Here is a 14,857-nt window from a genome sequence, read left to right as displayed (position 1 = left end):
TTTCCATTTTGTAAGCATTTGATGCCTTTCTTCATTTCTTCCTGGTCGATATCTCTGTTAAGGATTTCAGTGTCGATGATGATTTCACTTTCATCATTCAGTTTCACCAATTCGTTAGGTACTGTTTTGGTCTTGTACAGATCTTTAAAGAATTTATAAAAGTTCTCTATATCGAAGAGGTCAAGTACCGACTCTTCTTTATTGGCATCTTTAAGTTTATTGAAGTCCTTCCATGAGATATGCCCGTCTTGCAAGATGTCTTCATTGATTTCTTTGTAGAATAGGTATTTTTTATGCTTGATGAGACGCTTGTATTCCTTTTTCTTAGCGTAGTATGTATGTATGTATGTATGTATTTTGACACGGGGCAGCGCTAGACCCCATGTAGTGCCCTCAACCTACTTTTAGATTTGAGGGTCATAAAGGCGACAACAATGCCAAGAGGACAGCGCAGGCCGGTGCACTGTACAATTGACACGCGCGCGTAACAATAGAACTCGGATGGGTAATAGACCCCTCGAGTTTTGTCTCTTCGTGTTTTTGCAGGGAGTAGACAGTCGGCCCTGTGTATGTGTGGAAATTTATGAGATTGTGTTTTAGATGCGAATTAAGTGATTTTTGCGGCGTTTTTTGGTTGCTGCGAATTTTGGGCAGCCCGTTCCAGGGAACCACCTGCTCCGCGTCGCGGGGGGCTGTACCAAAATTCGAGCGTATACGGTGCTAAATCTGTCTACGAGGGTGACGCATCTTGAATAGCAATAGCAGTTTTGTCGGTAATGAGTTTAGGAAGTTTCCGATCCAGGTAGCTTACCTGCTCCGCATCGCGGGGGACTTTCCTATGATCATTCGCCGCGCGTTATTTTCATTATGTAAGCGTCCATTTGGATGTCATGTTTTCTAATGCCCGCTCGCGCGCGTACGATACTGGTTTCCATGGTGATGAAGTCAGTGAGTCATAGTTTGGATTGATTTACAATTCATAATCGCCGATGAAATTTAATAGCACCGTTAGGTCCTTTTTCTTGGTACGCGAAATGAAGCGCATTAGTTGGTCGATTGTTATTGGGTCTTCTCCGAATTTTTCCATGCGAACCCTGGCGAAGTATACACAGTCGCATATGAGGTGCATAGCTGTTTCATGTATGTCTTCTTCGCAGAAACTACATTGTGGTGCAGTTGTATAATCAATTTTGTTTTGAAAATGGTTGAGGTTGTTGTGACCTGTTATGAGTCTAGTAAAAGGTCTGAGGACGTCAAAACCTAACTTGAAGAGATGTTGACCTTGGAGATTATGGTTCACGATTGCTGAGACCAGCTCTTTAGTGTTATTACTTATGTTGCAGTTATGCCAGTTCTTGTTCGTCTTGTCTCTGATGTGTTTATGTATCTTGTTTTTGAAGAAAGTGTGAGGAATGGGCGGCTGTTTTGTTGAGAGAGTTGGGTTAGGCTCAACAACTCTAATGTTTGCTAGCTTGTCTGCTAGTTCGTTTCCGTAGTGGTCTTTGTGTCCTGGGACCCACTCTATCATTATATGGTGAGTTGATGCTGTGTCGTTTAAGCTATGGTGAAGATCGATTATGGTCTTATTGATCGAGTATGGGTTCGAGAGTGCTTTGATAAGTGCTTGTGAGTCTGAGTAGATTATGACTCTGTGATCTGAGAGAGAGGGAGATGACAAGATGTCATTTAGTAGGAAGCTTGCCCTTAGGAGAGCGTGAGCTTCGCATTGGAAGACAGTGTGATACCGTTCCATGGTGTAATTTTCGGTCATCCATGTTTCTGAATCCATAAAAATGGCTACCCCGTAACCTGTGGTTTCATCTGCGTGTTTCGATCCATCTGTGTAAGTTGTGATTATGTAGTTTAGTGGCTCGAGAGGAATCATGTCATGTCCATTTATTTCTAGTGTGTAGTTCTTCTGGCTGATGTCTGTTGGTTTGGTTAGGTCATTTTTTTGGTGGTCGTAGTTTGTGAAGATCGTGTTAAGAATGCGGTCAATTATGATATAGCATGGCTCGAGAGATTTCCGCACGGTGTTATCCACTTGAAGGTTCGGCCAGTGATCAAGACTTTTGAGGCGGATCGCTTGGAGAAGAGATGTTTTCTCAAGTTCGAGAGAGGCTGGGAGTTGTGAAAATAATGTGTGTAGAACATTCTTGGACGACGTGCGCCTGGCACCTGTTGCCATTAGTAGTGTTAGGTTCCCTGTACGGTCAAGTCGTTTCATCAGAGATTTGTTATCTAGTAATCTGGGAGCCCATGTAACGCAGGCATATGTCATGATTGGTTTGATGATAGAGTTAAATACCCAGCAAATCTTGTCCGGGCTCAACCCCCACTGTTCGCCGATCATTTTGCGTGTAGCAAAGAGGATGTTAGTGCATTTCCTGGCAGTTTGGTGGACGTGTTCGTGCCAGTTTAAGCGACTGTCTAAGTGAATACCGAGGTATTTTACTGTATTGCAGAATTCAATATCTAGGCCTTTTAATCTTATCTTGGGTGGGAGGGTGATTTTGTATTTTCTGCTGAAGATAATAACTTGTGTTTTTATTGCGTTTAATTTGAGTCCATTATTTTCGCACCACTTATTACATGTTGTGATGTAGTGCTGGCCAAGGTCTCTAAGTGTGTTTAGACAGAACCCTGAGAGAATAATGGCTAGGTCATCTGCGAAGGCTAAGAGGTTCTTCAAGGTGTCTAGAAGAATGATTAGAGAGTTGAGAACTATGTTCCAAAGAAGAGGTGATAGAACTCCTCCTTGGGGTGTACCAGCAAGGATCCATATGATGAGGGCAACCCCTTTGAGGTTAAGTTTCATTTTCCTAGTAGTTATGAAGTGAAGAATCCAGTTACTCACGTTGCCCTTTGCTTTCGTTTTTTCTAATGCTTCTTTGATGGCAGAGAATGGAATATTGTCGAAAGCCCCTTGGATGTCGAGAAAGATACCCAGTGAGTAGTTCCCTACTTTTAACGAGGTTTCTACCAGTGATACTAGTTTCAGAATTGCTGATTCAGTGCTGCAGCCTTTGCGGAAGCCGAATTGTTTGGGGGAGAGTGATACTTCGAGTTTGAGGTCCCTTTGCAGGTGCCAGAGAATGAGACGTTCCATTAGTTTAAGAGTGCAAGATGAGAGTGTGATGACGCGGAAAGATTTTGCTGAGAAGTAATCATCTTTACCTGGTTTAGATAAAATTGCAGAGTTTGAGGTTTGCCAGGCCTCGGGTAGGCGCCCGCAAAATAGCGAGAGTCTAAAGATATATAGAAGGTGTACCCTGATAATCTCGTATGCTTCGCTAAGGATTTCGTTGGTAATACTGTCATGGCCTGGAGCTTTGTTGTTTTTTAGTTCTTTGATAGCATCGTTCATGCGTGAGAGCGAGATAATTGAGTTCAGTTCATCCGGTGATAGGTAGTCCTTACAAGGGTTCAGTTTGGAGCGGTCAGGAGCCGTGTTAGTGAAGAGAGTTGAAGAAAGAAGTTCTAAGGTTTCTTTCGGGCTTTCAGTGTAAGAGCCGTCGTATTTGCGGAGAGAGCTGAGATTTGTCGTTTTATTTCCCATAAGTGATTTGCATATTTTCGCGACGTTTTTGTTTTTCTGTAGACCAGAGCAGAAGGTTTGCCAGTGAGCGTTGGATTCTTTGGTTATGAGCGAGTCCAGTGCTTTGTGTGCTTCTTTGTATGAAGAATGAAGATCCGTGTTCAGGGGGTCATTTTCGTGGTTGTTTCTGGCTAGAACAAGGTTTTGTTCGGCCTCAGTAAGTTCGTTCGACCACCATGATAACTTTTTCTGGTTGCGAATGAACGTTGGTGGGCAGGATTTTCTGAAGCACGAATTAAGTATATCGTTGAGGCGGTATACTATGGTGTTGAGATAATGGTAGTCTTTGTTGTAAATTGAATTGTATGGTTGAGCTTTCAGTCTTGCTAATACAGGGTCAGAATCTGTTTCACTTTTTAGGGTCGATCTGAATTGAGACCAGTCGCATTTCTTTTTATTTAGAGTACGGATAGGGCGCGTCTTAATATTGTTTTTGTCTAGGTTTATGACGAATTCAATGAGCACGTGGTCAGATACGGAAAAGTTTGGGTTGGTATCCCAGAATTCGACTGGTGGGGCGAAGTCGTTTCGGAGCGTGAGATCAATGGCTGTTTCTTGGTTGTTTCGCTTGAAAGTGAATTTGCCGTTGTTGAGCCAAAGTAGTCCGGTTTGGGCCAGACAATCAAGGAGTTTAATACCGCGCGTGTTGGTGGTTTTGTTGCCCCACAATGTGTGGTGCGCATTGCTGTCCGTACCGATTATAAGGCCATGTTTGTGAGTGAGACAGTGCTCAGCTAGTTTGATAAATTTCTCGGGGGGTTCACTAGATGAGTTGGTCTCCATGTAGACGCTGGATAGATATAATTTTGATGTGGGAAGTTCAATAGAACATGTTGATATGTCCCGCCCGGAGAATTGTTTTTGGAAGAAAAATTGATTTGCAAGGTTGTTAGAAATTGTCAGCGTTGCTCTGGGATTTGCAAGATCAGGGGCTGAGTGGTAGAATGTAACGCCGTTTCCAGGGGTGTGTTTTGGTTTACCTTTATAGCAGTATGGTTCCTGCACAAACGTGATGAAGGGAAGATCGTCATTCTGTTCTATGCTTTGATAAAAATGAGCCGTAGGGATCGCGGAGTGGTGAAGGTTGATCTGTGAGCATGGTATATAGTTCACGGTTGATTCGGGGATTCGGTTAGTGTTTGTTCGTTTTTTGGGATTTAAAGAATTAGGACCACTAACCTGAAGCTGACTGTGTACCACCATCACTACCTTAACTAAGCAAGGTAGGTTGAGAATAAGTGTTATACGGGAGATGTAAATAGATTGTGCTAGTTTAAATATGTATAAATGCATTGATGGAGACTGAACTGAATTGAGGTAAGGAGTGAAGAGGAGACAGAGAATAATACAACTTGTTGATCGATAAAGTCGATAAGTTAAGATTGAATTGTAACGAAAATTTTACAAGAGAACTTGTAAAAAGTCCAATTATCACATAACAGTTTATTATATTTTTATGTAAAAACAAGTAACAATGAAATATATCCATCACTTGATGGGGGGATGCACACATAAATAAGTTTCATTCATTCCAGTTTGAGGGCGAGTAATTATTGCAGGGATGATGTTGATAGTGAATTTACAAGATCTTGAGGAGAGTTGTCTGTAGTAAGTGTTGGTGTGGTGTCCCTTCGTTCGCCGTATTCCTGTAACTTCAGGGTGCATCCCAGAAGGGATATGTTCCATCCAAAGTATAAGAAATAGCACTGGGCTTTATAGGATAAGAATATGTAGCAAAGGTGATTCCTAGTATCCTTAATTTTCTTCGGGGGTAACGCAGTTCGGACATCGTTTGGTTCTAAGAACCACCCGGTGTGCGCACGAATCAACTCGTTCAGTGAGTTGTCTTCAACGAATTCGTGGCACACCGAGGGAACAAACACCCAGAAAGTTTTGCCTTCCTGTGTGTTCAGGTCCTCCGTGGTCAAGACCTTCCAAAAAGGCATGTTAGATAAGACCCGCTTAATGGCCTCTGCAGCCTCAGGCACTTCTGATGTTAGTTTCATCTTACCGGACTTAAGGTCCGAGAATTTCGAGGTGAATCGAAAATCAATTGTGAGGTCGCCATTTCTCGCAAGAGTCAGAAAGTTCTTCATCATGTCAGATTTCAAGGCGTCGCTTTCATTCTGAGAGATTGGGCGGTAATCCGATTTGTGGATCCATATAGGATATAGTTTCTTGTCAGTATTACTTTCCAATTTCTCTAGTTCTTGCTGTTGTTGAGGTATAGATTCAGCAAGCATGTCTTGTATCAGCTGGTCTGAGAGCTCTATCTCGTTCGGATGATTCGTGGTTGAAGGTCCCGCATCAGGAGGTGTTTCCGTGAGTGGGGCAGCCCCCATGAGATCTGCAGTCGTCGAGGTGGTGGGTGCTTGTTCTAGGTTGTCTTCCTGAACGCAGGGGGATGCAGGAATGTCTGCAGGAGTTACTTGTTCAGATCCCTTGGTTTCTGAGGATAAAAATGCGTTGGTGTGTGTTTAACCATCAGGACTAATTTTGATTTGTATGGGAGGTTAGGCTGCCTTGATTACAACATTTTCGGCTGTGTTTTGGTCGGCTTGAGATTAAAAATTATAAGAAAAAAGAATAACATGAGTTGTAATTTTAAGAGAGAAGGTCACTGGCGTGTGAAGTTAATGACTTAGTGGACATACCTGGTTCGGGGATAATTTCTGCTTGGGTATGTGTCTCAGTCGCGTGAAAAGTTTCAACTACCTCGACATCTGGCGGACCTTTAGACTCGTGTGACTTGTGTTTAAAGCGTGGCAGTTTAGTTGGATCTGAATTGAGGGAGATTATTTTAGCTTGAATAATATAGTTAGGAATCAAGTTTTAGTAGTGGTGGATAAAAAGAGTAAGGTAAGGGGTGTAGAGTACTAACCGAAGTGGTCAAGCAGATTTGCCGGGGATTTCTTAGCGTAGTACTCAATGCGTATAACATCGTTTCTAGGCTGTTTTCCATATTTTCTGGCAAGCTTGTTGACTTCTCGTTTCAGTATAATGCATTTTGCATCGAACCAGCGATTTTTGGCCTGAATTCTTGGCTTGCGTTTCTTGGTGATATGATTTTTTCGGGGACTCTCTACATCTTTGTTGATGTCCACAAGGAGTCTGGTTAATCTAAGGTTAAGACTGTGGACGTCTTCTTCAGAATGACATGCTTCGTCAACAAGGTCAGAGATAGTTTTAAGCGTACTTAGCTTAAGGAGCCTTGCTTTGTATTCTTTTGCTGATTGCTCACCATTCCACTGCACCTTTTCTTGTACATCATCATAAAGGTTGAGAGCTGATTCTGAGTCTATTATTTTCTGAGTTGATTTCAAAGAGCACAGCAGCGGCCGATGGTCTGATAGGTCGGAGAGCTCAAGGGCTTTGAAATGTTTGATTACATGTCGTGTGTCATTTGATAATGCCATATAGTCCACAATACTAGTTCCATTGTATTGGTGTGACGTCGACTCGCCAAATATGTCACCTAGAGTGGATCCATTTAGGATAGACATATTACAGCTCTGAATTAAGTCTAGAAATTTTTTACCCCGGTCATTGATGACAGGGTCCCTGCTTGCTCGTTGTTTGTGGTAAGAAGGGTAGGACTCGATTTGACCTGTTGTGAATTCGTCATTGCAGGGTTGAACCGCTTCATCTGCGTTAAGGTTACCTGTTCTTGCGTTGAAGTCCCCAACTAGAAGTATCGCTTTGGTCTTAAGTGACGCAATGAATTCAAGAGTATGCCCCATTGTGTCTACATCCGAGCCCAAGGCGAGCTTTTTTATTTTGTAAGATGAGTTGGGAGGAGAGTCATACACATTTATAAGCATTAGGTCCTTGCTGAGCCCAGTAGCTGTAGTTGAGATATTTACAGCCAAGATGTCTTGTGATTCACACATAATAGGCCTCACAAATTCACTAATAGATCTGTGAACACCGATACAGAGACCGCCTGATCGTGAGTCAGACCTTAGTTTGTTAAAACATTTATACTGGGGAAGCTCGACATTCCCTTTTGTTTCTTGGAGGCAGAAAATTAAACCGCTGGTTAGAATTCTGGTGAATTCATTTTGATCCGTTTTCTTCCCTAGGGTTTGGTGATTAATGTCGTGAATATTCCAGGAGAGGATCGACAAATCACAGTTTTTGTATTCTACCTCACTATGCCTTTTCTTGTGATTGTTATTCATGTAGTGAATCGTTCCGTAGGGTTCTGTTGTTTGTTTGTTTTGATGGTGTTTGGATTCCTACCGAGCGCTGCAGACTGTCTCTGAGACGTAGCCAAAGCCTAGATTGTCCACGTTCACTAAGTTGGATACTTGCTTTTCCATTGTCGTTGATTTTTCTTTCTATGTTTCCTCCTAGAGAGTCATTGTTGGTTGTAAATAGGCGATCCTTGTACTTGTGGGAGGTTCTTTCGCAGGATATAAATTCCTTTAAGGTGTTGTTGATCTGCCGTAGTCTACTATTGGTTTCAGGGTATCCTGGTACTGGTATCATAAGCGAAACACATAGTTTGGTTGAGGTATTCTTTAGAACATTGTAAATAATCTTTTTAAAGTTATTTGTTATGGTGTTGCCTTCTGTATTACACAGCACGTCACCGAAACCAACGTGAATAACTACAGTTTCTGGTTTGACTGCCTTGATCCGTGAAATCAGATTTCCGTTCTTGATGGTAGATTCAGCAGATTTTTCTTTTACACGGCTGATGTCAAAGACTCGTGAGAATTTGTCTTGCTCGAATTTGTCAAAGTAAGCATCATGCACAATGAGACATTTGTGTGTATTGAACTTTTTGCTTTGACTACTCTTTGGTCCTGTAAACGGAAGATTAGCTTTGCAGTTGGTTAGGATGTTTGTTTTCCTCAGCTGGTACTTTGTCTTAGGATTGGGAATATATATTTTACTTTTATTTAATGCTCTCAGTGTTACCGCCTCAAGATGTAATATTTCTGACCTGTTTTTATGTTAACATCCCATACGGCTTTGCATATAATCTTCCACAAACTCGGGGTTGGTCATTGATGGTTGTTACTCGTCTAAATTTCTTCGAAGTAGCGCGCGCCGCTTTCTTCTCGAAATGTTATTGGCCTGATGGCAAGTGCTACGAAGTAGCGCGCGCCGGAACAGATTATTAACAATGGTCAACGTTTGTCAAACCATGTCCAACATCAATAATCAACAGTCACATCAAGTAATAAAGAGGAGCAAGAGGGATAAAAAGTGGTAGCGCTGTTAAAATATCAGAACTAGATATAAATTTAGATACAAATTGAACTGGCTACTTCTACTACTTAAAGGATTTTTATAAAATTTACTAAGATTTTTTATGGAATTTCATATTGAATTTTTATATAGGGTCAATGCTATATTATGTGTATATTGTATGAATTTTTCTCATAAAGTAATAAATAAATTTGTCTCCTTAAATGTAAGGGGAGCCATTTCATATCTCGATACACATTTACTGTTCACGCCAATTAACATTAATAGCAATTTTTGCTAATTTGTTTGTACAAAATATTGAGATAATCAAATTGAGGGAGCATAAGAGCATTTACAAACATTTTTCTATATTTCAGTGGAAGGAAATTTTTAGACCTATATGATGCTCCTATTCTTCTAGAAACTTTTGATTTCACATAATAAATATGGTCCTGAAAGTTTAATAAGTTGTCTATCATGAGACCTAAGTATTTCTGAGATTGGGTTTCTTCTATGTGAAGACAGTCATTTTCCAAATCAAGAGGGATTGACAGCCTGTCAAGATTAGGACATTTGTCAATTTATACTATGAATGAGGACTTTGCAACATTTAGTCTTAGCTTGTTAATTCTAAGCCATTTATACACAATTTTCATATCTTCTATTACATTGTTGTATAAGCCTCTAGAAATATTATCTAAATATAGTGCACTGTCATCTGCAAATAAGTAAGCAGTACACTGTGTGCAATTACGACTGAGATAATTTATGAATAGACTAAGGAGAATCGGACCTAATATGCTGCCCTGTGGCACACCTGTGTTTACAGGAAGCAGTGTACTTACATTACCACGTATTTTGGTGCACTGTTTTCTGCCTCCCAGGTAGCTTTCAAACTACTTAATGACAAAGCCATCCATGCCATAATACTTGAGTTTTTTCAATAGAATGTTATGGCTAACAGTGTCAAAAGCCTTTTTTATGTCCAAGAATACAATTGCAGGTTTCTTCGATGATTCCTTAGACATAATATTTTGTCAAATAGATTAAGCGGACGAAATGATCCCAGGGGGGACTTCCAACCCACCGCCTCGGCGGGTAGTTGATACACCTTTCACAAGCAAGAGCCACTTTGGTCTACTTGCTGTGAGGTGTCTCAGCTACATGGGTTGGGGGTCCCCCCTTTAAAAAAAGAAAAAAAGATTAAGCATAAGGAAAGTGGTTGAATGGTCTTTCCTAAATCCATACTGATCATGATGGTTGGTTAGTAGTTGGTTTTTGATAATTGAAGTTACTGCTGCAATTTTACACATGCCACGGGTATAATTCCATTTTTCATACTACGATTTACTTCGTGAGCTACTGGTTCAATGATTTCAGGAAAAATATACTTATATACTTTGACCGGCATAATTTTTATTGTATATTGGAGTATTCAGTTTGTTTGTACATTTGGAGTCTATAGAATTTCTATAAAATGTTTATAGAATTTTTGATATTTTAGGGAATTTCATTTTTATTACCTGATTTTTATTTTTGATAGGCTGATGTGTTTCATGCTGCGATTTCTTGTAGTCATCATCCTTTCCTCAAGTCCTCTGTTAGAAAATCTGTTAACCCTTCTTGGATATCTGCTTGTTGCAGCTGCCTTATTTACAGTTAAATCAACGCCTGTTAACTGAACAGTTTCTTGTTTCACTTCCGTCTAAGGCACACCCTTGTTACTTGTTAGTTTAAAGGATGAGGGGACCTTAGAATTTACTTCCAAATATTCGCGTTTAAGTCCTGTGAAAGTGTGTAGAATCAAAAAATACGCCGGACTGTGAAATCGATAATTCGTGCAATATCACGCCGCGCTCCTATTGGCTGATAGCAATTTTGGGCTGTGACGTCACTTATGTGTTAAGACCAACGTGCGCGCACACCCTTCGCTCGTGTCAACATTTTGTTCTGTTCTCATGTTTTAATTACGTCGTGTTACCTTTGGCGTTTGCGAGAGCGGTATCTTTGGTTGCACTGAATTAGTCTAAGTTTGAAGTTACGAATAATTCTCATTAATAGTTAAATGTAACTCAGAAAGGCTTTCTTCTAGTTGTAGTAGGTATTTCTATTTATAAATAGCTAAGATAAGTAGCATTCGCTAGCTAAACCACAAACTGCTATTTTGTTTTGACTTGTTTGAAACCCGATATGGACACAATCTAAAAATCGATTGAATGTATGATGTAGTAGAAGACATTTTACTAGCTGGCCCTTGGCGCCTCTAGTCCTATCTGAGTGCGCACGTGCGGTTTGACACTGAGCGTGTACCGGCCTTTAGTTGTACACTCATTTATAATTTACCGTTTTAGTTTGCTGTGACTTGAGTGTAAAGCGTAACGAATGTGGATGTGTTCGTCTGCTATGCTTGGTATAATATTGTTTGGTGTAATAGTTGCAAATCTTGCTTACGTCATAAGTAGTGTCTCATAGCGAGTTAGAACTTAAAAGCTTGCTGCTTGGTGCTTGTCCAACTGGAATGAAGACATGCATTTCATACCTACCCGATCCATTTTTATTAGGACCGTGTTGTGTTGATATGACATGTTGATATATCAACTGTGATACAATACAGGGAGTTGCTAGGTGTTACGTTGGGAGCTATAAATATACATAATTTACATGCCTTTCTGTGTGACTTCAATCTTATTTCAGGTGTATCTCGGCTCATGGTTATCGTAGGGTGATAATTCTTTTTTCAACCGGTCATAAAAAGTCTCCTCTCCATTGGTTATAGGCTCGTTAGTATCGTAAATTGTTAATGTATTCTTAATTAGTAATTAGTCGGCCCGCACGCTCATTTTACCTGTATTTCTATATGCGCGGATCAGAGCAACTCACATAATTGACGTCACAGGTTCAAATTGTTTTGGCTGGATATCTCGGCGCGCGAATGAAATACAACTTTGCGGATTTCACTAAAGTGGTTTTTATGATTAATGTAATAAAAGGATTTGCACGAGAAAAAAACTTTTTCTAAGGTCCCCTCATCCTTTAAGTGTCATTTACAGCTGACTTGTTCTACAGTCACCTCTTCGAAAACAGAGAGTTTGCACTCTATTGGAGGTGCCATATATTCTAGGAAGTTGTCCGAGTCCTTAACCTTAATAGACTCTTGTATGATTGTTCCAACTGTGGCAAAATGTAGATTGACTCCGTTGACATTTAAGTTGCTTGAAGAGGACTTAGTAATTTGTCCAGGTAAGTTTGAAGCGTGTTTGATAGTTTTCCATATACATTTTAAATCATTTTTTGCTCTTTTTACAGTAAGATCTTGGACAATATTAGTGCGTCTGTTTTCTCTAACATAATGGTAACATAATTCCTTTGGAATTGATAAGTTTCCCAAGAGTTTATACATTTTTTATGCAGTTAACTATTCCTGCATTTACATAAGCCATTAATACATTTACACATGAATTTATCAATTTTTCTCTAGCAACTTTTTATACTTTTTGAATAGCATTCTCTTTTTCCTTATCCTGTCAGCAGTTCTTTGGAAGGCTCGAAAAGAAAATTGTTATTACATTTTATCTGTTTAGGTGGACAGAAATTATCATATATGAATCTTGGATGTGACGATTTAGTCCATCTATAGCATGGTCTACATTGCATTAGTACAACTATATTGCTGTAATTACTGCAGGCACCCAGGAAATAGCTTAGCTAGGGATTTGAGATTGTTAAGGGATTGATCTCTAATAAGGACCTTTTGGAATTAGCTAGCTTTATTAACTTTAAAGTCAAGAGTACATTTGAGAGCCTGATGATCTCCTATTCTGTCTTCAAAGCTTCAAGCACATTCTATGAAATTTGAGTAGCAATTTGTCATGATGACATCAATTCTGCTTAAGCAGTTACAAATAATATGTGAATGGCAGCAAAATTTTTGTCATCAAAAAACGAATTTATTCAACGAAATTTTTGTAAATTGTTTTGAGCAATTAACCCCCCCCCCCCCCCCTCTGGCCTTAATTGGTGCGCTGACTCCTGCTCAGTCGTTGTCATTGTCTTCAGTTTATAGCTATTTCCACCCAGGTAGGTATGGCCAGCCTCATTAACATCCATGTCCACATACACTGTGGGGCTGCGGCCCCCTGAGTTCATCGACGCAAAAGTTAAGGAATTGGGCGGCAAGTCCGGATTCTGGCGTTGCAGAAACTGGAAAATTTGCAGATCCGACTGGCCCCGAACCATCAAGGGTTTATATAATTTCATAGTGTGACGAAGTCAACTACACTGCCTTTTAATGGGGCCAAGCTAATATTTACCAATATTCTCAAATGAAATGAAAGTGTCCATATAGTAGATGTTTTACTGCAACAATAAATACTTTTAGGTATTATGTTTAATGATATTAATATTTTCAGCATCACTTAAGTAAGATATGATCCCTAGTTTATGCTGGATTGCCCGGGGTTTAGCTGCAGAGGAGCCTGCTGTGTTGAAGTTAGATTCAGAAGAACTCAATCATCTCATCGAAAAAACCAAGCAAAATCTGGAAATAGTGGACGGCCCTGATGGAGTTGATAGTGATGAAGAAGTTGAATCATCTGTAGACAATGCTGCTGAGCAAATGTGCAACAAGATAAATGAGGATGACGAATTTAACATGGCAGGTTATGACGAGGAAGAAGAAATGGATGGTCAAAGAATATTTGGTGCAGGATTGAGTGGAGTGACATATTATGCAAATCCTGAGGATGATCCTTACATAACATTCCCTCAAGCAGCAAAAGACGAAGAAGAAGGTTATGGCATAAAACCAACAGACAATCTAATTTGCTGTGCGAAGCTAGATGGTGAAATGAGCAACATTGAGGTTCATCTCTGGAATGAAAAAGAACAAGATTTCTATGTGCATCATGATATATTGTTAGATAAATTTCCATTATGTGTAGAATGGTTAAGTTTTGATGCTGGGGATCAAGAAGAAATTGAAGGGGACAGAGCTCCAGGAAATTACATTGCTCTTGGCTGTATGAGCCCTCTCATTGAAATTTGGGATATTGACATAGTTGATACGTCAGAACCAGTGGCTGTTCTTGGACAAAGGTTAAAACATTCTAAAAAGAAGCCCAAAGTTGGTAAGAAAGGTCACAGTGATGCCGTGATGAGTCTCAGCTGGAATAAACTTACTCAGAATATTATTGCATCTGGGAGTGCTGATTGTAGTATTCTTTTGTGGGATTTAGAAACAGGTTCTGCTAAAGAATGCCTAACTCATCACAAAGATAAGGTACAATAATAAAGTTTGCCTAAAATTACCAAATATTGATTAATCAAATTAAATTAACAAACAATTTCATTGAATTTATATCCAAATAAACTGTTGCACCTTGTAGATAATCTTAGTTGAGAACATTGTGTTTTTTTTGCAGGTCCAGACACTATGCTGGCACTTAGCAGAGGGCACAACTCTCCTATCTGGAGGCTATGATAACACATGTCAGGTAACAGACTGCAGAACAAAAAACAGCAAGTCCTGGACAGTTGATGGGGAAGTAGAGCATTTAATGTGGGACGTCTCAAATCCCTTTTCTTTCTTAGCAGGCACATCAAATGGTAGTGCTTTGTGCATTGACATCAGACAAGAAAAGCCTCTGTATACCATTGCAGCCCATGATAATGAAGTGTCTGGATTAGCCATGACTAAACAAATTCCTGGCCTTCTGGCGACCTGTAGTGCTGATAGGACTGTCAAGGTATGGCAAATTTCTGATAACAGACCCAGTTGTGTGACGTCACGTGCATTTCCAGAAGCAGGTTCCTTGCATTGTCTTTCGTTCTGTCCTGATTACGCTACAATGCTGGCAATAGGGGCTCTGGAGGGAGGACTACTAATGTGGGACATTGCTTCCAACAAAGAATTCAGGGAGGCATTCAATCACCCTGCAGTAGATGGTTCTTAGTTGAATGAGGTTCCACAACCTTTGAATTGTGGGTTTTCGGATCTTTTAATTTATTCGTTTAATGACCTTTCTGTTGTTGCAAAATTTATAACTTTCGGTTTAGTTCAAT

At 40.1% G+C, this 14,857-nt stretch overlaps 2 protein-coding genes across 3 annotated transcripts; one reads left to right on the top strand and one right to left on the bottom strand.

Moving 5' to 3' along the window:
• Nucleotides 1–4,833: 4,833 nt before the first annotated feature.
• On the bottom strand, nt 4,834–7,488 carry LOC134814725 (uncharacterized). The gene is made up of 3 exons (XM_063822914.1): nt 6,480–7,488; nt 6,253–6,378; nt 4,834–6,047 (listed from the first exon to the last, which is right to left on the bottom strand). Exons 1-3 carry the CDS (start codon nt 7,486–7,488, stop codon nt 5,149–5,151), a joined length of 2,034 nt encoding a protein of 677 aa, XP_063678984.1. The 3' UTR covers nt 4,834–5,148.
• A 5,384-nt stretch (nt 7,489–12,872) lies between these two features.
• LOC134815673 (periodic tryptophan protein 1 homolog) lies at nt 12,873–14,856 on the top strand. 2 transcript variants are annotated; one of them, XM_063824233.1, is made up of 3 exons: nt 12,873–13,038; nt 13,207–14,075; nt 14,218–14,856. In XM_063824233.1, the coding sequence occupies exons 2-3, from the start codon at nt 13,224–13,226 to the stop codon at nt 14,746–14,748; spliced, it is 1,383 nt and encodes a 460-aa protein (XP_063680303.1). In that variant the 5' UTR covers nt 12,873–13,038; nt 13,207–13,223; the 3' UTR covers nt 14,749–14,856. The 2 variants fall into 2 exon arrangements, with proteins under 2 accessions (XP_063680303.1, XP_063680302.1); XM_063824232.1 differs by lacking the exon at nt 12,873–13,038 and having other exon boundaries at nt 13,169–14,075.
• Nucleotide 14,857: the final 1 nt, after the last annotated feature.

This window comes from Bolinopsis microptera, chromosome 5 (genome assembly GCF_026151205.1).
Source record: "Bolinopsis microptera isolate Bmic1 chromosome 5, MBARI_Bmic_1.0, whole genome shotgun sequence".
Classification (NCBI taxonomy): domain Eukaryota; kingdom Metazoa; phylum Ctenophora; class Tentaculata; order Lobata; family Bolinopsidae; genus Bolinopsis; species Bolinopsis microptera.
Note: the sequence above shows the minus strand (reverse complement) of the source record. Positions and strands in the feature narration are given on the sequence as shown.